This window comes from Paramormyrops kingsleyae, chromosome 4 (genome assembly GCF_048594095.1).
Source record: "Paramormyrops kingsleyae isolate MSU_618 chromosome 4, PKINGS_0.4, whole genome shotgun sequence".
In the NCBI taxonomy this organism is placed as follows: domain Eukaryota; kingdom Metazoa; phylum Chordata; class Actinopteri; order Osteoglossiformes; family Mormyridae; genus Paramormyrops; species Paramormyrops kingsleyae.
The window spans coordinates 7878147-7904605 of NC_132800.1; the positions used below are offsets into that span (position 1 = coordinate 7878147).

General features: G+C 49.2%; 1 protein-coding gene across 2 annotated transcripts in view; it reads left to right on the plus strand.

Annotated features, from left to right (window-relative positions):
- arhgap39 (Rho GTPase activating protein 39) overlaps positions 1 to 24304 on the plus strand; it is a 47938-nt gene extending 23634 nt beyond the window's left edge. The window contains exons 2-11 of one of the 2 annotated variants that reach the window (XM_072710571.1): positions 4478 to 4909; positions 8601 to 9894; positions 11420 to 11584; positions 12137 to 12536; positions 13143 to 13235; positions 16281 to 16354; positions 18819 to 19018; positions 19247 to 19338; positions 20412 to 20581; positions 21133 to 24304. In XM_072710571.1, coding sequence (XP_072566672.1) covers positions 4478 to 4909; positions 8601 to 9894; positions 11420 to 11584; positions 12137 to 12536; positions 13143 to 13235; positions 16281 to 16354; positions 18819 to 19018; positions 19247 to 19338; positions 20412 to 20581; positions 21133 to 21327 — 3115 coding nt within the window. In that variant the 3' untranslated portion in view covers positions 21328 to 24304. The remainder of the gene's footprint in view (positions 1 to 4477; positions 4910 to 8600; positions 9895 to 11419; positions 11585 to 12136; positions 12537 to 13142; positions 13236 to 16280; positions 16355 to 18818; positions 19019 to 19246; positions 19339 to 20411; positions 20582 to 21132) is intronic. The other variant, XM_072710572.1, reaches the window with a different exon arrangement.
- The last annotated feature ends 2155 nt before the right edge of the window (positions 24305 to 26459 follow it).

Consider the following 26459-nt stretch of genomic DNA (forward strand, 5'->3'; position numbering starts at 1 on the left):
GTTGCTATGAAAACAGTTACCTACAAAGACCTGACTGGTCAGAGCTAGGCGTGCTCTATCCAATCAAGATAAAACTCATATGCCATTGGTCTGTTTTCTATGAAATACTCTGCACTTTTCACCTTTTGGAACCACTTTGATGGAAGCTCAGGCTGAGACATGGTTCTTATCAACCAAACTGATACATATTTCACTGTAGCCTCACACCTTCAGGGCTGCTGAATCGCATCTGGCTCCCAGGTGAAGTTCCCTCCCACTGCCCAGAGAGTGGTACCCTGGTCGGTCCTCACCAGAGGTAGACATTTCAGGTCCAGAAAGTGAAAATCAAGACTAAGATTCTGTCACAGAGTACTCGACTGGTTGGTTGAAACTAAATCTTGGTCTGCCTTTATACTTTCTGAACCTGAAATTTCCAGCTCTGTTGCTCACATGGATAAGATCCAAGCACATCTTGTGTTGGACATTTGTTTTGGAAGATAGTTAGATTGCTATTTTGGCCCTGATCTCTATAGTGCTGTTGAATGTTGTATTGAGTCTTCGGTCTTTATGACAATGCACAATGGACAGCTTGTACCACAGCTTTATACATGGGGGCTGTGATCCCACTGCATTGGTGCCTAATCAGTCTCACATTCATAGCACCAGTCTTCTGTCTCCCAGCATCGGTAAGGCACAGGTACCACGGTGGAAAAAGACCTAGATATGCCAGCAGGAGGACTATCCCCTGACCTTGTGTGAAGCAGATGGTTGGAGAGTGTCTGCCGGAAACTGTGGTGATGTAAGTTCATTTGCGTGATTTCAGTTTGGACAGATTTGTGTACATTACAGCCCAGGTGTCTTGTGGGTGGTTGTTTTTTGACTCGACAGTTTACATGAACGCACTTGTGCGGTTAGTTGATGCAGCTGAAAACTACCAGCGAAATAAGTGCAGATTGGCAGAAAAAAAAAAAAACTCTCGAAAGGGAAGAGTTAGCTAGCACCCCCATCTGGATTGTAAGGACTCTCCATGTCAGATTCCCAAAACCCCCTCCCACACCCACCCAGTGAGCACTTATCTGAACTCCCACACACACACATACACACAGTCAGTAATGCTGTAGTAATAGGCCCTCTTGGCTAGGGAGTGGGGTCGGGCCTTGTATTTAATGAGGTAGGCCACCTCTTTGCTGCCTGCTGTGTCTTTTTAGTGGTGAATTGGAGGGACAGCTGTGAATGCAGGACTCTTTCAGTGGAGTGACCGGGACGCCCTTGGGGGAGAACCCTACCATCTGTCTGCGTCACTGTGTCTGTCTGTCTGTCAGTCTGTGCCTTTCTGTCTGCATTCTGTTTCTCCATGACTGAGCCTCTCTCAGTATCTCTCTGTCTCTCTGCCTGTATATGTGTGTGTGCCTGTATCAGTCTGTCTGTCTGTCTGTCTGTCTGTTTATGGGTTTTTCTGGCTCTCTTAAGATAGTACTTCCTGAAAATCAAGCTTTGTGTTGATGAATGAGTGCAAATATGCCTGGAATGTTTTATTCTCTGGAGGGGAGGTGGGGTATTTTAAGGCAATAATCACATTAAAGTTGAGTCAAACGGAAGTTCCTGTAGAGACAGGAGAAGAAAAATTCTGTGCCTTTCTGTCTGCATTATGTTTCTCTGTGTCTGTCAGTCTGTGCCTTTCTGTCTGCATTATGTTTCTCTGTGTCTGTCAGTCTGTGCCTTTCTGTCTGCATTATGTTTCTCTGCATCTGTCAGGCTGTGCCTTTCTGTCTGCATTCTGTTTCTCTGTCTGTCAGTCTGTGCCTTTCTGTCTGCATTCTGTTGCTCTGTGTCTGTCAGGCTGTACCTTTCTGTCTGCATTCTATTTTTCTGTGTCAGTCTATGCCTATCTGTATGCATTCTGCTTTTCTGAGTCTATGCCTCTGTGTATCTGTCTCTGACTGTGCATATCTGTTTGCATTCTGCTTCTCTCTGTCTGTGCCTCCGTGTGTCAGTGTGTCTGTGCCTCTCTGTGCTGTGCCAGTATGGCTATGTTTTTGCCAAAAACACGCCAGCATCAGGGAAAGTAAAGCGGATATTAGACTAGCACCACAATGTTGTTTGTACACGTGACTCATCACAGAAAACAGGCTTCGTCTGTCGTCTTGAGTGATCGATCACTTAAGGATTAACAGGCTCTTAATTCACGCTGACCCACCTGATGAGATCCCATTCTTGTCACAGAGCCAGCTGCTTGTCATGGACACAGCTGTCCTGTCCCTCATTCTGTCAAACCCAATTAGAATTGATGTGCTGCAAGATGTTTGACGACATATTATAAGACAGCTGAATTTGGGTCCCAAATCAAGTTTGCTTAGGCTAAGCTGCACAAGTGCTTATCTTAATACAGCGTGTCTATGCAGGACTGTGTGTGTGTGTGTGTGTGTGTGTAGGCGGATCAGGAGTGTAATCGTGGATCTGTTGTGTGTATAATGACTAATTTATTCTTCATTTCATAAAAATTTCAGTTCCTTTAGTTGGGGGATTTGTCCAACAGGAAACTGCTACTTTGCCCCGGAGGGGCTTTTTTTTTTTTTTTTTTTACCAGGGGCACCTTGTGAGGGGGTCAGGGGCTTTCTGAAACAACCCTTCAGGAGTAAAATCCAGATCATTCTGGAAAAAGCTGCCTTGACGATTTAATGCCTGACACAGTGTATAGGAGATAGACCACCTATTGTAAAATTTCTTTTTAACGCATCTGTCACAGTAACAGACAGGAGAAACACACAAATGCAGGCAGCCTGAATTGCCCCTCCTTTAAATTCCTTTAAATGATGTCTGAAAGTGAGTTAGTGTCCCATTCCTAAAGTGAGCTAGTGTCCCATTCCTAAAGTGAGCTAGTGTCCCAATCCTAAAGTGAGCTAGTGTCCCATTCCTAAAGTGAGCTAGTGTCCCATTCCTAAAGTGAGCTAGTGTCCCATTCCTAAGTTTAAATAAAACTTCATTTGTACTTTAGCGTGTGACATTTTTGGCTTATATTTGACGCTGGGTATGCAAAGAGCAGAACGTAGTATAAAGCAGAGGTGTGTCTGAGAGGGTTTTCTCTTTCACTTGTACCTACCCTGCCCCCCCACAACGCATTTAATGCATCCATGAATTTTCGATCCAAACGACTGGCGCTCTCATTCACAGAGACTCGCTGAACCACAGACGCCTGACACAACACCAGGCTCCTTGCATCACCCTGGTTACAGGAAGTACGAGCTGGGATGCTGTGTTGGAAATAGGGATGGCAACAGTGTTTTTCTGATAACCAACATGGCTAGGAGGCTTTTGAGATGAGCAGTGGGGTCGAGGGTTTCCATGAACGGCTTCGTTTTCTTTGTGTCCTCCAAGACCAGACTCTGGTGGCCTGGGGACGTTGGGGTTGGGGGGTGGCCAGAATGGTTACTGTATCTGGCTCAAGTTGCATCTGATGAAAAACTGAGGCGCATTAGGGTAGGACAGCAGTGCCCTAATGGAGTAATGGATAAATTAATGTGTTTCCCCATAAATGAGGTTGTAGTTGTTATTGTCTTGGTGAGTGAAACACCTTTTTTTTACAAGAGTCCAACAGCAAAGTCCTGTCCTGGAGAACTCATTCAGGGTCAGCAGCACTTGGCCCCATCCTTAAATTAAAGTGCAAAATGAAATAAAAATAAAGAGCAGAACAAACATGGTTAATTAATAATGCGATTGGAGTGCCAGGGGTCGTTGAGAGTGGGCAAGATGGAGGTGCTGTGGTGATTGGCTCCCTGCTAGCCAATCGGGTGGCTTTGCACTGGCAGTGGGCGGGGAATGTGTGAGGGACCTCCATCCGGTATGAAGGTGTGAGGAGATGCGAACGGCATGAGTCACAGAGCTGCTGGGCAGGGTGTATACGTGTGTGTGTGTGTGAGAGAGAGCTCTCTGTTTCTGACGCAGAGCTGTTGAAAAGCCATCACAGAGGAGGGCGCCTCTCTGGGTCTAACCCCCCCCCCCCCCCACCAGCATTATGATGGCAGGCACATCAGCCGGTGTGCCTCGCCGCACTCCCAGCCGTGCTCTGCCCCCCCAAGCCCAGCTCCTCTCCCCTGCGACGTGACCAGCCTGCCAATGGAGACAGCCAGAGGAGGAGGGCCCTAGCAGATTCCATTTTTCCTCCCTCTCATCCGGGGAAGGGGCGCAGAGGTCAGCAGATGAGCACCCCCTTAGTGGAGGGGGGAGCCAATCGCACCCAGCCTCACCCACGAGCGTGATACCAGTATGATTTCATCGCCTGCAACGCCGCCCCTGTTGCCATGGCACCTAGTAACCAGGCACAGATGTGGGAAGGCAGCACCCTACCTGCACCTGAACACCACTGGGGTGGGAGGTGTCTGTGGTCTGGCAGCAGGGATGCCGACAGTCTACCCTTTGTATGCACTTACCCTCTCACCCTGACCCTAATACCCATACACGCATGTGTCATGCTCACCCAGCTCTCTGTCGCCCCCTGCAGGCTGGAGTGGGTGGAGATCATCGAGCCGCGCACGCGGGAGCGCATGTACGCCAACCTGCTGACGGGCGAGTGCGTGTGGGACCCGCCGCAGGGCGTGCGCATCAAGCGCTCCGGTGACGACCAGTGGTGGGAGCTGTTCGACCCAAATACGTCCAGGTTCTACTACTACAGCGCCGCGTCCCAGCGCACCGTGTGGCACCGGCCCCGCGACTGCGACATCATCCCACTTGCCAAGCTGCAGACTCTCAAGCAGACCGCCGACGGCGAGCCCAATGCCGCCTCTCCGCCACGGCAACAGCGCCAAGCTCCCCGCCGCCGACGCGCCTCTGCTGACAGTAGCCCTGGCCGGGGCAGTGCTGTCAGCACCTCCTCCTCGCTGGACCAGGAGCTGGCAGACAAGCAGAGCACCATCACCACTGCAGAGGGGGAACGGTAAGGAGCTGGGGGTAAGGGGGGGGGGGGCTTGGGGGGTGGAGATGTGGGCATGGCAGAAATCTGAAAGAGGGACAATCTGCTGGACCTTTGATCCCTGAATGACCCTGAATTCCTTCAGTAAAGAAACATTACTGAAGGTTGAAGGGGTCAAGCCCAGCTAGATGGGATGGCTACCTTAGTTCCACCCCACCCAACCCCCAAGCCCGTAACAGTGATGTGGGGTTTCCCAGCGTCCTCGAATGGAGTAGTCTGGAGAGGTGGGTGACGTCTGAAAGGGCCTGCATGCCAAATTGGGAGCACCAGAAATGCCCGGAATGTTCTGGACACCTCGCAGACTCATTGTCAGGAGCTCAGCAGGGGCATCCACTAACACAGTGGGGGGGGACTGAGGAATCTCCCATGATGCTTCTTGCTCTCCTTCCCCCAAACACGCTCTGTCATGCCAGCATTTCTCTCCTTTCTTTTTGCATTCCTGTGACATAATGCCGGCATTGCGCCACGACTCCCTCCCATCCACCTCTCCTTGCTACTGTTTTGTTTAATTGTCGCTTTGCCTGCGTCCATCACCATGGTTTCCATGCGTGCGTAGCGTGACCAGCCGTGCACAGGAAGCATACATTCCCTCTCCACTGCCAGCTTGTGTTTTTATACTTCACTTCCATTCAGCCTGGAGACAGAACACCAGGGGGCGATGATGAGTCACAGGATGGGTGGGCCCTCACAGCCAATACCACCTAACTACTGTTCACTAAATCCAATTAGCTTAGTGTCGTGAATATGGGCCAGGGCATCAGCCCGGGCAGCATTGGAGAGCCACGATTCTGGGGCAGCACAGGGTGCAGTGGTAGGAGGGCTTGTTCAGGGAGGCCTAAAAGCTCACATGTTAGTTGGAACCATTAAGAGATTGAACAATCGATTGGTCAATTGATTGGCCATCTCCTATTTCGGGCTCAGTCTGCGGTATCACCGATTTGCAGAGGAGAAGCCGCGGGAGGTTTAGGGTTTAAGGTTGTGACGAAAATGCCTTAGAGGTTGGAAGAAAATGAATGAACGAGTGTGCTGAAGGAGGAGAGTTCACAAGAGGTGCGGGGGTGTCAATGGGGCCAGGGAGCATGTAAACGACAGGCAAAGAAGTTGATGGGGAGGGAGAGGTGACCTTTTGCCCTTCCTGGTGAAGAAGCGCTTTGAGACCCGCACAGAGAGCCACCCTGAGCTTTCTGTTCCCATGGCGACATGCCAGTGGAGGTCAGCAGGGTCAGCGAGGCTCCTGACCAATGGAAATGTTGCTCCCAGTCTGCTTCCTGTTTTGGAGGGCTGGTCCCACTGCCGGCTACCTCGTTGGACCCACACTCCCCTATGGGTTTGGGGTGGCGGGGGGCATTAGAAGACGTGGGGTATTGTCCCATTGATTGGCGATGTCCCAGCACCACGTGGGGGGCAGTGGACCCATGAAACGGGCCCTTGTTTTCGTGCAAAGATGCGTGGGCGTCGGTCGACCTAATGAACAGCGAGCAGTCAGAGGCCGGCCTGCGGTGGGCAGCTGCAACTGTGACTCACCACCGGTCTGCGGCGCAGGGGCTTCTGGGAAAGGCTTCCCTTGCTGGCAGCGTTTATGAAAAGCAGCTCTTGTAAAGGCCTCCTGGCTCGTCGGCCACACAGGTAAACTGCATCGGGGAGCATGGAAGAACATCTACCAGGTCCTGGACAGAAATGTAGATTTTTTGGTTTCATCTAAGATGGGATTGGTCATCTCACTTGTGTCTCTGACACTGGGCTGGATCAGGTAGGACACATTGTCAATGATGACCCCCCCCCCCCCCCCGTGATTTCCTTTCCCAGCTTTCACCCCCATCCTCCCCAGTCACTTCCCTCTGTACCCACTACAAGAACCTTCAACTTTTTCCCTCAACTTTTTTGTCGCTTCAGTCCTATGGTTTGTCCAGTGTTGCTGTCCTCAGCACTTTATCTTATCCACCCCTGTCCTCTCTGACCACATGGTTCATTCCACATATCACTGTGATCTGTGCTTCTTAAAGTGTATTTTAATCCCTCCACCCGATTAACTCCCCTGTTGTCTCTTAAGTGTTTGGGACTTGTGGAGGTTCACTGGGAGGCGGGGAGGGGTTTTGCTGGTCCCGGGTAATTTCTCCTCGTCTCACCTGCTGATCTAGGTTGTAGTGTAAGGGGTTGGGTTTATGGGGAAGCTCAGCTGTTACTGAATCAGATGGTCAGGGAAAGGAGGGTCTCTTTGAAATAAGTGATTCGATTTCTTACCTGTGGGAAAACTGTTGTGTTATTATTAGTGAGGGCCAGATATTGTGTTAGGCTGTGCTTCATGTGGTCAGGGGCAGAGACTGTTAGATTGTGCATTGGGGAGTGAAGGACGGAGATTTTGTTAGACTGTGCTTCAGGTAGTCAGGGAAAGAGACTGTGTTAGAATGTGCTTCAGGTGGTCAGGGACAGAGAGGGTTTTAGACTGTGCTTCAGGGAATAGGGGAAAGAGCCTTGGTTATAATGTGCTTCAGATGGTCAGGGAGAGAGACTGTGTTAGACTGTGGTTCACACTTGTGCACAATGTCTTTTGTTTCTGTAGAATATGTAGATCTAAGTAAGTGGGTGAGACAGTCTATCATCACACACATACACATACATAAACTCATTGAAACACACATATATGCAGACATTGAGTCTGTACAGCGTTACTTTAACATTGGGAGAGAGTCTGCTGCTTCAGGTCAGTATACGCTGCCACCTGGTGATCAGGAGGACCTTTAGAGGGACTTACAGACTTGAACACACACACACTTTGCTAACAAACACGCACATGCCCACTCTTTCCAGAAGTTTCTAGCAGAGCCAGGCGGTGGATATACGAGAAGATGACAGACTGCTTGATGAGAGACAAGAGTGAGTCAGAGGGAGAGGGCGATACAGTGATGCCGAGGGAGAGAATGTGTAAATTGATTTGGAGGTCAAATGTGTATGAATCATTGATGCTGGTGGGGGGGCAGTTTTCACTTTGCTGGGGGGTGTTCCACTGGAGGCAGTCAGGAAGAAAGGCCAGCCATGGAGAGGTGTGTGTGTGTGTGTGTGTGTGTCTTTCTCCCTCTCTCTCAGCCTGTCTTATCGAAAGAGAAAGTGTGCGCTATACTTCGTGCCTGTTTCTGTGTTTCTCATGGGGGGGCGGTGGTGGGGGGGAACTTGAGAAACGTTGAGAAAGTTCCGGAGCCAAAACCAGCATATAAATAAAGAGCTTGGAAAAAAATTAAAGATGGAATCTCCAAAGGCCCCTCCCTCTGAGATAAAGTCCCCGATGTTCAAATGCTCCGATCCCCCCTGAGCTCCGTTCCTCGGGTCTCCACCCTCAAAGTCTTCTCCCGCCTGAGGCACGCCGGCGTTTGGTCTAGCATCGCGCAAAGCAGCTCCATTCCCACCTGTTTCTCCGATATTACTTTGCCGAACTTTCATCACTGCTGTCGGCAAAATGCAAATCCAATAGGACCTTGACACTCCAGGACTGGGGTTGGCCACCAGTGTTTTAATGCTTCAAAATAGAAGTTTTGTGGCAGAGCTCTGCCCACCTCTTTACCCTTATTTTGGAACTCTCCGGAAAAGCCATGCTCATCCCATTCTGCTATCCCTGACCGGTTTCTGTGTCCACCCCCCCACCCCACCTTCTCTTTTCCAGGACATCCCCATTCCGCTGGAATACTGGCACCAAGGAGCGAATGCTGATCAAGGTGACAGACCGCGACCCCAGCTTCCTGTCCCAGCAGGATGACGGCTTCATCCCATGCGAGGGGGGCGTGGGAGGCCCCTCTGGGGGGGGTGGCGGCACCCTGTCCTGCTCCCGCCGCTCCTCGGGGAACCCTGACCCTGACAGCCCCCCCGTACTCTACCCCGACCGGCGCCAGTCTCCCTTCCTGAAGAGGGCGGACCTGCTGGGGTCACCATTGTCACGTGGCGAGGGGGGGGGCGGCCCCTTCCGCCGACCCTCCGCTGACTCGCAGCCGCCCTCCCCCCGTTATGGCTATGAGCCACCTCTCTACGAAGAGCCGCCCCCGGAATGCCAGGCCCCACCCATTTACGAGGAGCCGCCCGCTGATATGCGCAGCGAAGCTCTCAAAGCCTCCCCAGCATCCCCAGCCCGCAAACCCCAACCATCCTCCTCCTTCTTCCACTCCCCCAAGCAGGCCCAGTCCCCCTACCAGCATCTGGTTCTGACCAGGCAGCGTGGCTCCGAGGCAGCGCCCACCCTGGAGTACAGCCCGGCAGGCAGGGAGTATGTCAAGCAACTGGTGTATGTGGAGCAGTCGAGCTGCAGCCCCCGCTTCCGCACGGTGGACCGGCCAGCCCGCTACCAGGCATCAGCAGGCTATGGTGCCCCTGGTGGCTCGCACACGCTACAGCACAGCCAGTCGCTGATCCGTGACCCGCGCTCACTTCCCGACCCCGAACCAGGTGAAGCGGCGAGAAGCGGCCACCAGAGGGCACTGTATGAGGACGCCGCATCCTGGGCATCCGTGCCGGGCCATGGCGGCTACTCGCCGGGCGGCCACCGCAAGCGCAAGACCCGCAAGCCCTCGCTCCCGCCAGAGGTGCTGGCGCACTGCGGGGAGGTCGTGGTGGGGGGGCCGGACTCACCCCGGGCGTTTGCAGCTGACGTGGCAGCGGCTCAGGCACGGTTAGCCTGGGAAGCGCAGCAGGTCCACCTGATGAAGCAGCGCAGCAGCTGGGATTCGGGGCAGCCTGGTGGCGGCGGCGGCGGCGACGGGTACGAGAGCGATGGCGCTGTGCCACTGCCCCTGCCTGGGCCTGTGGTGCGGGCCTTCAGTGAGGACGAGGCACTGGCCCAGCACGACGGACACCCCTGGAAACGTGGCGCCTTTGAGAAGCTGGGCTTCCCCCAGGCGTTGCTCGAGAAGAGCCTGTCCATGCAGACGAGCCTGGCCTCCCCCGAGCCCTTCCTGCACCCCTCGCAGGTGAGGAGGGGAGCCACTCGCTCTGAGATCCGGAGGATGAGGTCCGGAGGAATGAAGCTGCGGGGCTCGGGGAAAATAGCCAGACACCTGTGAGACTGGCAGTTCTACATTTTATTTACTTATTTAGTAGACATATTTATCAAACGTTATACACATCTGAGAAAGCAAGGTCAGTCTCTGGAGTAATTTTGTGTAAAGGGCCTTGCTAAGGGACCCAATGGTGAAATCACTCTGCCGTCCCTGGGATTCACCTTCTAATAGCGGCCACTGCATCCTAACTCAATGAGTGAGAGCTGACAGGGATTTCGACCCCTAAGCCCTCTGCCTCCCACCAGGGGGACCTGAGCTTTCCGGTATCCACTTGCCTCTGGGAGGCGCCCTGCTGCCTGCCCCCTTGTGGCCAGCCTAGGTATAACTGGCAGTGATGTTCCGATGGAATTACGCAGTTTATTTCAGAGTGTTTTCTGACTCTGATAGTGTCATCAAATTTTTAGGATGGGGGGAGCTAATGGAATCAGGTTGGGATGGGGGCGGGCATCCAGATTGCCAGGTCTCAAGGGTTATGACAGTTATGACAGGAGTTTGGTCTTTGTGCTTGAGGCAGTTGAGGCAGTTGAGGCAGACACACTGTTACAGGCTCAGTATGGAGGTCCATATATATCTTGGCATGATGTTGCCTCTGCTGGCTGCTGTGTGCACATTAGGCACATTAGTGTTCAGGCCATGTGAGTAGTGCACATATCCCAGTATGCACCTGGCCCAGGATGTAGTATTACGGGACGCGAGTTGAACAGAGCATACCACACCGCAGACAACAAGATGTTGAGTGCCCCCCCCCCCCCCCCCCCGCCCCCCATGCTCACTCCACCACCCTCACTGTCACAGAATTAGCCTGGGGGGGAGGCTGTAATGGGAGGGGGGATGGGTGCAGAGGGTGAGTTGCTCTTAAAGAGGAGCATCACCTTAGTCACACCCTTCCTTTCTGGACCTCCAGGCCAGAAGGGGGGGGGGGGGCAGCTGCAGAGGGGGCACCAGCTTGGATCAAGCTTCAGATCCCACAAGAGGCAAAGAAACTCTTTGACCTGCTCTTTCCACTTTTACTCTCCTTAACCTGTAATGTCAGCAGAATATAGCACAGTTATTTACAGCAAGCAGCCATTCCCTTTAAAGTTATATCTCCAAAGAAGTCAGACCACAGTCTGCTACAGTCAGACCACTAAAGTCATGATGTTCCACTGCAGACGCAATCAGATATCGGTATTGCCCTCATCGCTCCTCCTTCAACCACAGGGGCATTCTGGGTAGCTGGGCAGGACCAGTGTGGAGACCCAAAGCAGCTCCTCCTTCCACACAAACACAATGTTCAGCATAAGTCCTTTTTAAGTACATATTATTCATCACTACAACCCCCCCCCCCCCCCCGTGTTTATTTCCCTCCTCTTCTCTTCTCCCTTTGATTTGTTGTCCTGTCTTAATGCCTCTCTCCATTGTCCTCCCTGTTTGGCTCCCCCCTAAACCACCCCAGTCGGAGGATCTGGGTGCGTGTGCCCAGTTTGATGCCCTCAGGAACACCCGCAACATGATGGGCAGTGCCAGTTGTGGGGTTTTCCCCGAGTTCAGCCTGCGCAAGCCATCCTCCGAAACCGACATTGAGAACTGGGCATCCAAGCACTTCAATAAGCACACGCAGGTATGAAATCACACCCCCTACTGGTCAGATGAAAACACTTCAGGAACACATCAAGTTCAATAAAATTGAACTATATTAAGTTATATTTGAAAATGTGGCTTGTGTTCTTCATTAGTGCCATAGCCATATTGTACGTATGTATGTATATATATATATATATATATATATATATATATATATATATATATATTATTTCTTTACAAATTCATTTACCTGGATGAATGACTGGTTGGACTCTCTCACCTTGCACCTCTTAGGATAAAAGTCTAGAGTCAACTACAGTTAAAATGAGATAAAACTTTATTTATCCTGAGGGAAATTGTTATGCCAAGGCGTCGCTCTCGCCACACTGAGATATACCAAGAATTAAGAACACAATGTAATACATGTGCAATACAAATGGAAAATACAAAATGGTAAAATACAAATAGTAAAATGCAAGTATACAGAAAAAAGGATAAAATGATGAGCTATATGAGAGATGTAATCGAAAGGAGCTGCGGGCCACTCCCAGCCTCATATCTCTCTGACAGCTCCCCTCTCGCCCCCCAGGGTCTGTTCCGGCGTAAGGTCTCCATCGCCAATATGCTGGCGTGGAGCAGCGAGCCCATTAAGAAGCCCATGATCGTCACCTCAGACCGCACCGTGAAGAAGGAGGCCGTGGAGATCTTCAAGCTCATCCAGATGTATATGGGTGACCGGCGCACCAAGCTGGAACCTCTGAGTGTGGCGCTGGAGATCGTGGTGCGCGGCTGGAGCTGCCAGGGCCTCCGCGACGAGCTCTACATCCAGCTGTGCCGGCAGACCACGGAGAACTTCCGCTACGACAGCCTGGAGCGCGGCTGGGAGCTGATGGCCATCTGCCTGGCCTTCTTCCCACCTACGCCCAAATTCCACTCCTACCTGGAGGGATACATCTACCGGCACATGGACCCGCTTAATGACACCAAGGGTGAGACCAAGGGGGTGGGGCTGGGGGCGGGTCCTAATGCCAAAGAATTTGATTGGTCAAGGCAGGAAGACCGGTTAGGGGCTGCAGTCGCTGTGTTTCTTGACCACACCCCCTCATCCTGATTGGAGGGGGTGACAAGAATGGATGAATGTGGGGGAGGGATTGGAGTCTAGGGGATAGAGGGATGAAGCTGTGGTTTGGCTGACTTCTTGTTGACCGCCGCAGTTGACCTTCACTGTTCAGAAATATGCCTTATTTTGGAGCTCTGAAAAAAGTAGGTAGAGGACCATCGATGCCCAATGGGAGGCCAGGCTCAGTGTGTGTGTGTGTGTGTGTGCAAGCTGTGGCTTTCTGTGTGTCTGTGTGTGTGTTTTTGTGTGTCATTTCTGCTGTCTTCGGTACCCTCTCCTTTCCTCTTGTCCACCAGGATGTTGGTTACAGTCTCTTTGCGCTGTGTGGTGACCCGTCAGTGCCGTGTTTCCTTGTGTCACTGCCGTGCGTGTCGTGTGCCAGTTCCGTGTCCATGCATCTGCGTGCCAGTGCTGCGTGGAAAATGTGTGCTGAGCGCTGCCCCCGGTGGTGACGCTGCCGTGCTGTGTTCTGCAGTGATGCAGCACATTAGCCAGCTGCTGGTGGCCTGGGACCAGAGGAGGCACAGACTGTGGCGGAAGGGCAAGTGCACCGGGGAGCCGGCCGAGGGTAGGGTGCCCCCTGTCTGCAGAGGCACATAACATCCCTCTCGCTGCTCTGCGCCTGCCTGACGCCGTGCTGGGCTTCCTGTGTCCCGTGTGCCGCTCTCTGTCACAGTCCCGCTAAGAGGCTCTTTCCGTGTGTCGCCGTTTACCCATTAGTGCACCCTGCTGGCACTTGCGAATTCGACAGCGATTTCTCGCTGCGACCCTCCCCCCCCCCCTTTTCTGTACCACCACGCTTCTCCTGTATGCCGTTACTACCCGGCCTGTTTAGCTTTAGGTTTCAAACCTGTAACCCTGACCTGCGTGTGTGTGTGTGTGTTTGTGTGTGGTCCAGGTATACCTTACCTTGTGAGGACCAAATGTCCCCACAACGTGATGAATACCCGTTTTTTTTTACCTTATGGGTACCTGGAAACTGGTACCCGTCACTGCAATGAAAAAACTAAAACTGCATAAACTGTTGTATTTTGTTTGGTTAAGGTTAGGGATGGGTAGGGGTTAAGGGTGTCGTGACTGGGATTAGGGTTTTTCCCATAGAAATGAACGGACAGTCCCCATTTAGATAGGTACACCAACATGTGTGTGCGTGCGTGTGTGTGCATGTGATCTCGCTGAAGATGTTTTTGTACGGCCTGAATTTTTCACGTCTGTCCTGAGGGATACCTTAGCGACTTGCGACCAAAAAGGTTGTTGGCTCCAGTCCCTACCCCTCCGAAAGATCCATAACCTGGTTGATTGACTGCTTCAGCTGGTAATTGGATACTGAATGTCTATGTTAATATAGACCCTCCCCCCAGAGGTAGCCTAAAATTACCTTCACGATCACTGCAACTTTTTGATCGCAAGTTCGGAGCCAAGGAGCATGCTGCTTAGCAAGCCTTACTTGCCGTTAAGATGTGCTGCCTGAACACAACTGCATTTTTAAAGATTATTCGGTATAACCACCACTTTTCTGTGGGGGTAGCTGGTATATCACCACATTTCCTTTCATTTGGTTAGTGAACACCTTGGCCGTTAGTCACACATATCCAACAAACACTGCCTTTTATTGGGTATGTATCATGTTACACATTTGCATACTTATCTGGCACCGCGTTAATATAGTTTTATTTGTATGTATATATTTGCGAATTCCACATGCAATTTGTTGTGTCTGATTGGCGATTGCAGTATTTTATTGGTCCTCTTAATACTCCAGTGTTGGATATATGAAGGAGTTCTGGCCATAAACATGAATTATAACGATTTCAAGGCATGAAATTGTTATTTCACTGCTTTATCTGCCTCTTTGGTGCCTCATTTGACAGCTCACCCCTGATTGGTTATTTTCACAGCTCACCTCTGATTGGTTAAAGCTGAGTTTTACTGCTCCCACGTAGCATGCATGTTTCTGTGTTTTACGTGTGTACGTAAATTTGTTGGATCACAGGTTTGCACGTCTGCGCGTGAGTATGTTTGCTCAACTTTTATTCGTCGCCATGCCATCCCCGCCAAGTGTGTGTGTGTTTTACTTAGCATGGCAGAGGATTTGGCTCGAACCACAGCTTCATTGTAGGTCAGACATGCTCAGATGTCCAGAAGCCAAAATATCTTTCCAGAGCCCCTGTCGGTGCTTTCAAATGTAACTCTGGTGCCCCCTTTTGGCCAGTTAGGGGTAATATTGGTTCCAGCAGCATTGAAATGAAGAACGAGTGTGAAGGCATGAGAATAAATGCGTACAGGAGGGTTTGAGGAGTTGAGGAGCCTTTCCAGGTTGCTATCGCCTAGGATTCGATAAATACAGGCTTAATACTACAGCTATAGCCGGGTCTCATCCAGAAGCACTGCAAGACCGACCACTGATCAGGTTTGGTGATGTGCCAGCGACTTCCAACTGTTAATTAGCATGAATTAACACCCAGCCCCTCCTAACACGGTCGCTCTCTCTCTCTCTCTCTCTCTCTCTCTCTCTCACCCCATCCACTCCCGTTTGGTTCAAACTGATGAACTTGAATTACTCATGCTTTAAAAATATGTTTTTAGCACAGAGGCGTCTCGTGCACTGACGGGCAGGATATATCTACCTGGAGGTGATGTCTAAACAGAAGCACCTCCATTCTAGGATAAACTGGATTTTTTTTCCCCCCTGTGTTTTGTCAGTTTCCAGTTGCTCCATGTCTGGTGGCATCTGTGTGCAGCTTTCACTTTGTGACTGGATTAATTAATCAGGATGTGTCTTGCACAGCTGATGCACAGGGCCTTAATTTAGCTTTGACAGAATGGCACAGATGGGATGAAAGTGAAGGACAGACACCTATATGTTAGTGAGACATACAGGAGACAAGGCTTGTGCCCCTTTTGCCATTATGATGGAACGTGCCCCGAAATTCCCTTTTTCAATGCCTGTTAATCATGCAAAATTTACCGAGGGTGCCCTCCCCCCCCCAAGTCAGCAAAATTTACTGAAGGGGACCATCCACCCTTGTTGTGACGTCTACCCTAGGCCAACACACACCTGCCCCTTCAGAGACCTGTGCACTGCAGGAGAAAGATGCTGGGCTTGTGAAGGATGTGGGTTTCAATACCTCTTTGTGTGGGACACAGAAACGACATGGGGTCCAATCCTACATGGTCGGTAAAACAGCACTAATGGCAAGTGAAAGGGCCTGCCGTTTGACCCAGCACCCTCCTCCCCCCCACCCCTACCCATTCAACATTACATTTGGGATCACAGTTAGTACCTGAAAATTGGTAGATGGTTGGCAGCTGATGGACAGTCAAGTGTTTAACAAAGGTACGGCCCCTAAGTAAATGTGTTGCCTGTTTCAAGCTCTTGGTTCAACGTTCATGGCAATTCAAGCGTCTGGTAAGTAATTGTGATTTTTTTTCTGATGCTAAATCCACGGACTCCTGGGGACAGGTGCAGCCAGTGACTTACGCTGGGCGATCCTCTCTCCTGGGTTTCTTGATTTCCTGGCTCATCACGATTGACGTGGCTTCCATTCGGGCTGAGTGAGACTCCAGCCATGGGCCTTGAGTCCTTCCCAACTCTGCCGTGTCTCTCTTACAGGCGTGGCCATCAGCAGTTACGCTAAGTACTGCCATCGCAAGCTGCAGAAGGCTGCTTTGACGGGTGCCAAGAAGGTATGTGCTCGGCCTGCCATTGGCCGCCGTGTGCTGTTACTAACCAATCGCGAGGAGGCAGGTGGATGTACATTATAAACCCTTGAGAGCAGGATTTCCATTTAAACAGCCCATTCAAAATTTAAAATGCCCATTGGTGTAAGTGCTGTGCACTAATACTTGTGGGCCGTGTTTTTTTACTTTAGGCTGTAAATGTATAAGGGAAGATCACAACTAAAATAACCCACATATCATCGCTGTCCAATTAAAACACATCCTCAAAATTCCATTGTTTCAGAAGTGTGAAAAAACATTTTCTCAGCAACTGCCTTGCAAAAAATAAGGTCATGTGTCGCATAATGATGGGGATACATCCCAAGAAATGTGTCGTTAAGTGATTTTTCCATTGTGAGAACATCATAGAGTGTACTTACACAAACATAGATGAAATAGCCCTACTACACACCTGGGCTGTATGATATAGCCTAAATAACGATAAAAAGTAAGAATAATAAATACATAAACCCGTAATATTGTTTATCATTATCATGTATTATGTACTGTACATAATTGTATGTGCTATACATTTATACAACTGGCAGGGCAGTAGATTTGTTTTCACCAGCGTCAACACAAACACATGAATGTTGTGCCACAACATCACTGGGCAATGGGCAATTTTAATCTTATAGGACCACTGTCATGTATGCGGTCCATTGTTGAACAAAGACTAGTTAAATAGTTGACTTCATAAAACATCTTGTCAATGGTCAATTAGATATCAAATGCAATTACTAGATGGAGGAGAATGGGTGTCCTCCATCTGTAGCAAAAATATGGGGAATCTGCTGGTTCTTTGCACTAATATAGGTCAGACTGAATGTAGCTGCCCATTTGAGCATGAGTTTGGTCTGGTGGGTCTCCGCTAAGCATCAGGCATTCAAATCACCAGACATGCCAGAGTGACACCCAGCATCCAGGCCAGGGTACTGGTGATAGTAATGTTTGTGGACATGCGTATGCCGGTCTGTTCAATGACTGGGATGTATTGTGGATTGATTAATTAACAATCAGGCAGCAATAGCCAAATTATTTGATCAGACAGCACTAGCCAAATTGCTTGGGAGAGAGCTTGCATCATGGGGGATTATCCTCATCGCACCCTAATTAATAGCAGTCCATGTGCCTTTGATTAAGAATTCATCATTTTTCGGCATGACATGAGAGTGTATATTTGTGTGTGTGTTTTCTCCTGGTTTGTGTAGAAATGGATGTTTGCCGAGCCATAAGATTAGTGCTGTTCCCACCCATGTCCCTCACGGATCAGAACCATCCCGGTGTCACAGTAGGATTTTAATGACTTCCCCAGGCGGTTTTCCTTAATCACATTGTTGTTCTTAATTAGCGCAGCCTTTGATGCATTATTAAACAGGGAATGAGTGACGTGCAGTGACCTCGGGATGAGTGAGAGCCATTAGACAGAACTGCGCGGGCTGATGTGTTAAACGGTGCCACATGAGGTTGTGGGGGGGGGGGGGTTAGGGAAGCAAAAAAATAGGAAAATCAGGAAGACAGTCATACCCCCCCACTATGGAGAAGCCTGGTAAAACAATCTTATTTTGTAGTACAGTGGTACCTCATAACTCGAACTCAATCCGTTCAGAACTCCGGATTGAATCCTAAAAAGTTCGAGTTCTGATCGAATTTTCCCCATAAGAACTAATGGAAAACCAATTAATTGGTTCCCGCCCCCAAAAAATTACACCCAAATGTGTTTTTTTTAGCACTTAAACATAAAATTATCCAGATAAAACAAGAAGAGCATATACTGAACTAAACACATCTAAGCACATTTAGTAACACTTTACTTGAAGCAGTCTACATAAGGGTGACATGTAATCGTCATTAAAATGACATGACACATGTCATTCACGTTAATGACATATTATTGATGTTTATGACTGTTGTCATAAACATCACTGTTTTCATAATGTGTCATTCGGTTTTTGGAACTGAATGACACATTATGACAACAGTCATAGTATTTATCCACCACCCCCCCAATGGAAAAGCCTACTTTCTTCAGTAATACAGTACGGAAGAGGATTAGGGCCACCATGAAAACATTATTTGAATTCTGACTTTAATGGGCATTGAACTTTTTTTCTAAACTCAGAATTCTGAGATTAAAGTCAGAATTCTGAGATTAAAGTCAGAATTCAAATAATATTTTCATGGTGGCCCTAATCCTCTTCCGTAAATACAGCCTTATATTGTAGTATTTGTTTTATACTTTTGTCCCCTCCCCCCAAAACCTGTTCCCCTCTCCGTCTTGCATCTGTGGTGGGGGGGGGGGGGGGGCTTGGTCAAGGGAGTCCTCCGGCTCACCCTCCCCCGTCACAGAAAGTGAGTGACACAGTCGGGATACGGCGCCGGACCTGGGCACCGTGTTAACATGCGGCCACCTGGTCTCGCCCCTCCCCAGGGCCTGCAGAAGCCAAGCCTCGAGGAGATCGCCCACGCCTGCACCGCCATCTTCAGCCCCTCCATGTTCGGCAGCACGCTGGAGGAGGTCATGGCTCTGCAGAGGGACCTCTACCCCGACCGGCAGCTTCCTTGGGTGCAGACGCGCCTCTCCGAGGAGGTGTTGGGCCTCAATGGAGATCAGACCGAGGGCATCTTCAGGTGAGGGGCAGGGAGGGATTCAGGGCTTATGGCGGGAAGGGGGTTAGGTTTACTCCATGGCTGTAGATCAGGGGAGTATACAGCTGAAAGTTGACTAGCTCACTATTACATCACTAATTAACTCAAGACATATCATTGGCTAATGTTAAGATTGGCCCCTGTCTATGACCTGGAATCACTGTAGGTTTCATTGTTTTTAAGTGCTGCTTTCTGTGCCCTGTTTTGCAGGGTTCCCGGTGACATCGACGAGGTGAATGCCCTGAAGCTCCAGGTGGACCAATGGAAGGTGCCCACAGGCCTGGAGGACCCACATATCCCAGGTGCCCCCACTCTGTCATCCTGAGCTCTGTGTCTAGGCCTTAACATTAGCATTTTACCAACAATCCTATGGGGTTCATGTCGGAGAGAGCCAGCAGCAAGCACGTGTGAGAAACACCTGTGATGTGAGCTCACACACTTCTAGAGACATTCTTTTCAAGCTTGGTTTTTAACACATAATATCCATCCATTTTCCAAACCGCTTATCCTTCTGGGCTGCGGGGGGTCCGGAGCCTATCCCGGAAGCTATGGGCACGAGGCGGGGAACAAACCCAGGATGGGGGGCCAGCCCATCGCAGGGCACACTCACACACCATTCACATCTATGGACAACTTAGTAACTCCAATTAGCCTCAGCATGTCTTTGGACTGTGGGGGGAAACCGCCATAGGAAGCAAACTCCACACACATGGAACCCAGGCGGAGGCCCGAACCCTGATCCCAGAGTTGTAAGGCAACAGTGTTAACCACTGCACCACCATGCCACCCCAACACATAATATAATTTTTGTTTTTATTTTTAATATAAAATTATCATAGGACTACATACTGATATAGATGTATAAACCCTGTCAATAGCAGGGGTAGCTGGGACTGAAACACAGCACACACAGGCAGGTCTGACAGCGTCTGTGTCCCGCTCTGGTCATACTCCATGATCTAAGACGAGACGATGAGTGTGAATCAGGCCCCTCTGTAAATGGGACCAGGCAGTTGTGACCTCTCCAAGGTGTAGAGTAGAGCGTAGAACACTGTACTGTACAGTACACTGTACTGGATACTGTACAAATAGCACTACAATCAGTGTTCCCACCTTAGCTAGTATCTCCTGGGTAGTGCACCTTCTATACAGTGTACGATCTGCATGACATGGTTACCCAGCAGGAGTGGAACTTGTGAAGTATTCCCTGCAGTGCTTTGCCTCGTGGTTAGCGAGCATAGAAATGTGTGTGTGTGATAGAGTGCCGTCTTAGTTGCGTGCTGTTAGGATGCCTAGCGCAGGTTGTGTGAGCTCCCAGCAGACTTTGTTGAGTGATTTCTCGCCTGGGCGTGCCCCCCCCCCCCCCCCCCCCCAGCCTCCCTGCTCAAGCTGTGGTACCGGGAGCTAGAGGAGCCGCTCATCCCTCATGAGTTCTATGAAGACTGCGTCTCAAACTATGACAGTCCTGAGGCCGCTGTCGGGGTGGTGCTGGGCCTGCCCCACATCAACAAGCTGGTGCTGTGCTACCTCATCCGCTTCCTGCAGGTCAGTGCTGCTTCCTGTCTTTCTGCCTGTCTGTTCCTGTGTTGCCTCGCTCATTTCCTGTTTATCCATCCCACTGGTCCCTCCCTAGCTCACACACTTCCTGTTTACCCATCCCACTGGTCCCTCCCTACTTCACCCACTTCCTGCTTGCACATCCCACTATTTCCTCCGTACCTTACCCACTTCCTGCTTGCACATCCCACTGGACCCTCCGTACCTTACCCACTTCCTGTTTGTACATCTCACTGGTCCCTTCCTGCCTCATCCACTTCCTTTTTGTTGTTTGTGATGCACTTGACTTCTCACCTTGTGCTTCTCTCTAATTCTCCAACTTGTCACCACGTAACCCCCCCCCCCAGCTGTGCTTCTCTGTCCTATCCCATCTCCCACCTCTGACCTCACTGATACCATCCACCCCCCCCTTCTCTCTCCCTCTGCCAGCGACTTCCAGCTGTTAATTAGCATGAATTAACCGCCAGCCCCACGTGACGCATGTCTCTCTTTCTCTCTGTCTCTCTTTCCCTCTCTCACCCATTTGCACCTGCTTCCAGGTGTTCGCCCAGCCCGCCAACGTGGCCATCACCAAGATGGACATAAACAACCTGGCCATGGTGATGGCGCCCAACTGCCTGCGCTGCCAGTCGGACGACCCGCGGATCATTTTCGAAAACACGCGCAAGGAGATGTCCTTCATCCGCGTGCTGATCCAGAGGCTGGACACCAGCTTCATGGATGGGGTCCTATAGCTGATGCGACACACACACACATGCACACAGGGTCCTGCAGGGTCACACATAAGCATGTGCACGGAGGAGCATAGGGTCACGTGAGTATGCACAAGAGCGGATATTCACCTTCCCACCCACACACACACGCAAACACAAAAGTGCCATCTTTGATATTAACATGTCAAGACAAAAGCCGATATCAAAGACACAGAACATTGTTTTCCAGAATGCATCCACAAGCACATGCGCTAGTATTGCAATATTGTCGTTGTGTCACCAAACCACAAAGGGACAGTTGGACACACAGACAGGCAGGCAGGTGACTCCGATTCCAGTTCTGTACCAACCCTATCCTGAGGGAAGCTGCTGTTGTACCCTTAGGTGGGCACTTGATCTGGACTGTCTTAGCTGAAAAGGGTCTGTCTAAATATGAGATTTAAGGAGTGACTCACAGGCTTCTGCAGAGCAGAAATAACGTCAGTGAGACAGGAGGACACTTTCTGTAGGCTTTTAATGGGGGAGGAGGAGCTTCCGTTACTTCCAAGGACCAATGCTGTCGGAGGAATTCTGCAGGATTCCCTCTTTATTTCCTCCCGTAGTTTAAGCTGTTTAAGTACGATACAACAGGGTGGTGTCGGTAGTTTGGTTACCGAGGCCCGGTGGGTCTGCCGTAAAGCCAAGCTCCAGGTTTGCTCAGGTTCCAGGACCCCCAGCCTTCACCTGGGCCCGGCTTGCGTTTGCTGGGTCATCGAAGTGGTAGCTTGAATCGTGGGTCAGGTTTTGACTGGCACTATTAAGCTCATAGCTGAATTTCACTGCTGCCTGCCTTATACCGTCCTGTCAGTCCTAGCTAATCGGTCACCGTCTCACAGCCTTGATTCAGTTATCTGACTCTATTCCCAGATACTCCTCCCCAACCCATATCCTGATATCCCATTCCATGGTGTGCTTTAACATCCCATATCCTGATATATCCCATTCCATGGTGTGCTTTAACATCCCATATCCTGATATCCCATTCCATGGTGTGCTTTAACATCTCAAATCCTGATATCCCATTTCATGGTGTGCTTTAACATCCCATATCCTGATATCCCATTCCATGGTGTGCTTTAACATCCCATATCTTGATATTCCATTCAATTGTGTGCTTTAACATCCCATATCTTGATATTCCATTCAATTGTGTGCTTTAACATCCCATATCCTGACATTCCTCTGTTCTGTTCCATTACATTCCATGACTCACATTTTTTTCTCATAGTCATTCCATTCCACTTCCAACACAAAGCTACAAGTAAACTGCCTTAGTTTATGATGTCGTTAACAGTTACGTACTTAGTGACAAGAGTCCATAAAGTTTCGTTTGAACTGAGTGAAAACTGGTCTGATGGTTTAATTAGCACCAGGACATAGTGAAATACAGGAATCAGCTATTTTACATGACATCACAAAGTACACGGAAAATATTTTTAATATGTCAGAGTGAAAATATATTAACTGCCACTTTTATGTATAAGATTTATACATTTAAAAGGTGTTTCACAGTATGAATATTCAGAAATGATTTTACAGGAAACCTGCATAGTAAATCCACAGTTAGTATATTTTGGACTTCACGTTTCAGAAATGGTTTCATACAACATATTTCTTGTACTGTTCAATGCGCCGTTACACAGCGGATTTCACTGAAATGCCCCATCTAGTCTGCTGGCCAGTCTGCCTGATAGTGAGACAGCCAGGTGTCTCGTGAGCCTGTTTAAGGTGATTATGTGGTATGGATGTCATTTTTCTATTGTTACTGGAATTGTTTATAAGATTGTTGATTTTAGGAGGGTTTTAGTTTTTTTTCAAGGACTGTTTAGTTGATCCATCTTGACTGAGCTCTGGCAAATGCATTTTTAGCATGTGAGAACTTCTCATGGTTTCATTTGGCTACGATCCTATGATGTGTGAGAAAACTCCCATGTGTGTCCTGGAGTGTTTCACTGGGTGTCAAAGGCATCACACCTGATTTTACTACATTGAAATATAAATGGGATGGGGAGGCCCCGCCCCTGCCTTTTTTCTTTAGAACCTGATTGGCCAGCATAGCCCCACCCACATCATAGCCACACCCCACAAATTAGGAGTAGCATTATATGTCAGGTGGGCTGCTCTTGTTATAAAATGAGCCTGACAGGTTTATGTTTATTTAAAGTTATTTACAGGCTTGTAAAAAGTAAATCATCTGTGAATAACACATGTAAAGAAAGTTTAAACCAACACAAGTCATGAGAACAGGGTTTAGATCTGCAGATATGAAGTAAATAATGTGTTATTGTATGTTCTTGTTAATATATGAAAAATGAAGAGTTAAAGAGATATGAATTGAAATCTATGCCCTTGTGGGTCTTAAGGAGTTGTATTTGAATATCTACAGTACTCCTGTAGAAATTTTAAGGGCCAACCCTGAATATCTGGCAGAGATGGGACCCTGGTACCGTTCTGTTCAAAGTCGCAGGATGTCTTTTCAGTGTGTAACCTGTGTGTCTGCCATTGATCTCAGAGTCGCCATAGCAACGCACATGTGCCACACAGTGCCTGAGTCTAAACTGCTCCCTGTGCTGGTCTATACATCTCAGTCTGTACAATAACTCACTTAAGGGGCGCTGGTTGTGGTGACAGGGGTGGGGGGGGATGCAGATTTTGGGTGGGGGTCCTCACAGCTTGCATCCGTGGGGTACACTGATGCCTCGGAGTCACCAGTCGGTTCCATGTTTTAAACAAAAACAGGCAACAGTGTAACAAGTTAGAAATGTAACAGGAAAAAAAATCTTTTCGCTTTTTAAAATGTTTCCAAAAATGTTTGTGTTATTTATTTAGTATATTTACTGTACTTTTTTTATTCTGTCACTCCTGTTGATGTTCGTTTGACTGCCAATGCCCATATTGTTATGACATATATATAGTTAATATTGATTATATACAGAAAGGCAGCAGAAATACACCCCGCCCCCCCCCCCCCCCCCAACAGTGTCCCCTTGCTGTCGCTCTATACACCCCCATTCCAAAGGTTTCTGTTTTACAGAAAAAGGACACTCTCTCCTCGCCCTCTATGTGAAAGCAGCAGTTAGGGGAGGAAACAGGACATTATTTAATAAAAGATTGAAATATGACTTTTGTCCAGATGTTTTTTTCCACTGACATAGTTTCACTAGCCGGAACTGGGATTCCCTCGTCCAGGAAGCCGGTGACAGGATGGGGAATGCCACATCTGCGGCAGGTTCACAGGGGCTGACATCTGGCTTGGATGTGGACTGTGAGAAAAGCCTTTTTTCTCAGACTGATACACCGCGTTCAGGTTCTCCTGCCTCAGAACCATGACCTGTAGAGATCTGACATTCAGTTGTAATCATCTGACTAAATTTCACATGCCTTCATGCCTTTTTTGGATCTAGATGGTGTCCCTTGGGGTTCAAAAGCACCTCAAGCTGCACACAGGACGCCTTCCAGGACCTTTTTGTGACTCTTCAGAAAAGGCCCATTGGCACCATGCAAAATCCAGACAGGTCTCCTCTGTGGCAGTGAGCCGCGAGGTGCCCACATAGAACATCTCCCTCAGGAAACGCACGAAGCTCCTGACGTCAGAGACCCAACGCCTGTTTTGTTGTGTGGTTCCCCCTGTATTGATGCCAAAACTGCGGTCTTTTGTTCTCAGGCCTCCCTGCTGTTGTTTCATTTATGCTTCTACTCCATCCCCAAATACAGTCCTTCTTTCTTCCTGCCATCCCTCTGTCACGAGCTTCTGTTCACCATCCTGCCTGGAATGAGTCATACAATGTTAAAACTAGTAGCATTAGCACTGGGCAAGTCAAACATGCATCACGAATGCTAAGCTTCCCTGTTCGGCTCAGTCAAGTGAAGCTGGTAATTAATGCCTGGAGGTTTGAGAATGAAGATAAAAAAAAAATATGTCTCGTTATCGGTCGTTTCTGAATCGGAGCTGAAGAAAATGGCTGCGGTTCATTGGTGGCCCATCAGAAGCAGCCCCATGTTCATTACGTCGTCGAGGACTCGCTAATTGCATGGAAATTTTCGAGCCACCGGCCAGTGGTAGCAGATTCAGCCCCAAATCCAGATTTAATGAGCTTCTGGGTGCGCTGGACCTCACCGAAGTTGCCGTCTCAGCAGAAGGTGTCATGTGAACCACTCCGGCCTTCCATCAGCTACATCCCTGTCAAACTACTAAAAAAGACATTTCCTCTCACCAGTGAACTGCCTGCTGGTCATTTCTTCCCTTCTGTGATTACAGACTGGAGTACAGGGGCTCTTTCATGTACACCCTTTTATGCAGAGGCTACTTTTATCGTCGCCCTCCCCAGCCCCCCCCCCCCCCCCCACCCATGGAAGAACACAGTAAGGGTGCCTCTGACAAACTAAAATATCCCGGGGGCTCCCGACCATGATAATGTACCTCTGCTACAGCATGACAGCTCCGGAGTGGATGGACAGGTTCATGGTCATTTAGCATACCGGGCATCTACAGGTTAGTGCACCAGCAAAATGTATCGTGAGGGACCCCTAAAGCCCCCACCCCCGGCAAATTTCTCACGGGGGACCCCAAAGTCCAGGGCTGATATTTAACCCCAGTCCAGACAGACATGCTCACATTTTGACAGCAGTTTCAAGTTCATTATATAACATAACTCACAGGGTTATCAAACCACACGAGTGCTTTCTTTATAAAATCACCCATAAAAATGTCCTATTTCTTCTGCTAATGGCCTGTACAGCAAAGTGACTCCACCTTCACAAAAAGGCAAGCAGACACATCTAATATCATAGAAAAACAGTGAATAAATATCCCTTTAAATAAATCAGATACAATGTAGCTGCTGTAGCAATTTAACACAAGGATTAAGAACTGCTGAAAATCTATTAACCAAATCGAGGTTCTCTCAATGTTATAGTGCAAGGTTTCCGAAAAGATATCTAATGATACATATTATGTTAAATTTCAAATTCCTCACACACTTAATATCACATATAGTTTAGTTACTGCATTTACGTACGTCCAATCCGAGGGTTAATACGTTAGACCTTTGGTCGGCGAAGCGCAGCCAATGAGGAATGTCTGCGCGAATCCACGCGGCTGCCACGCGGTCACA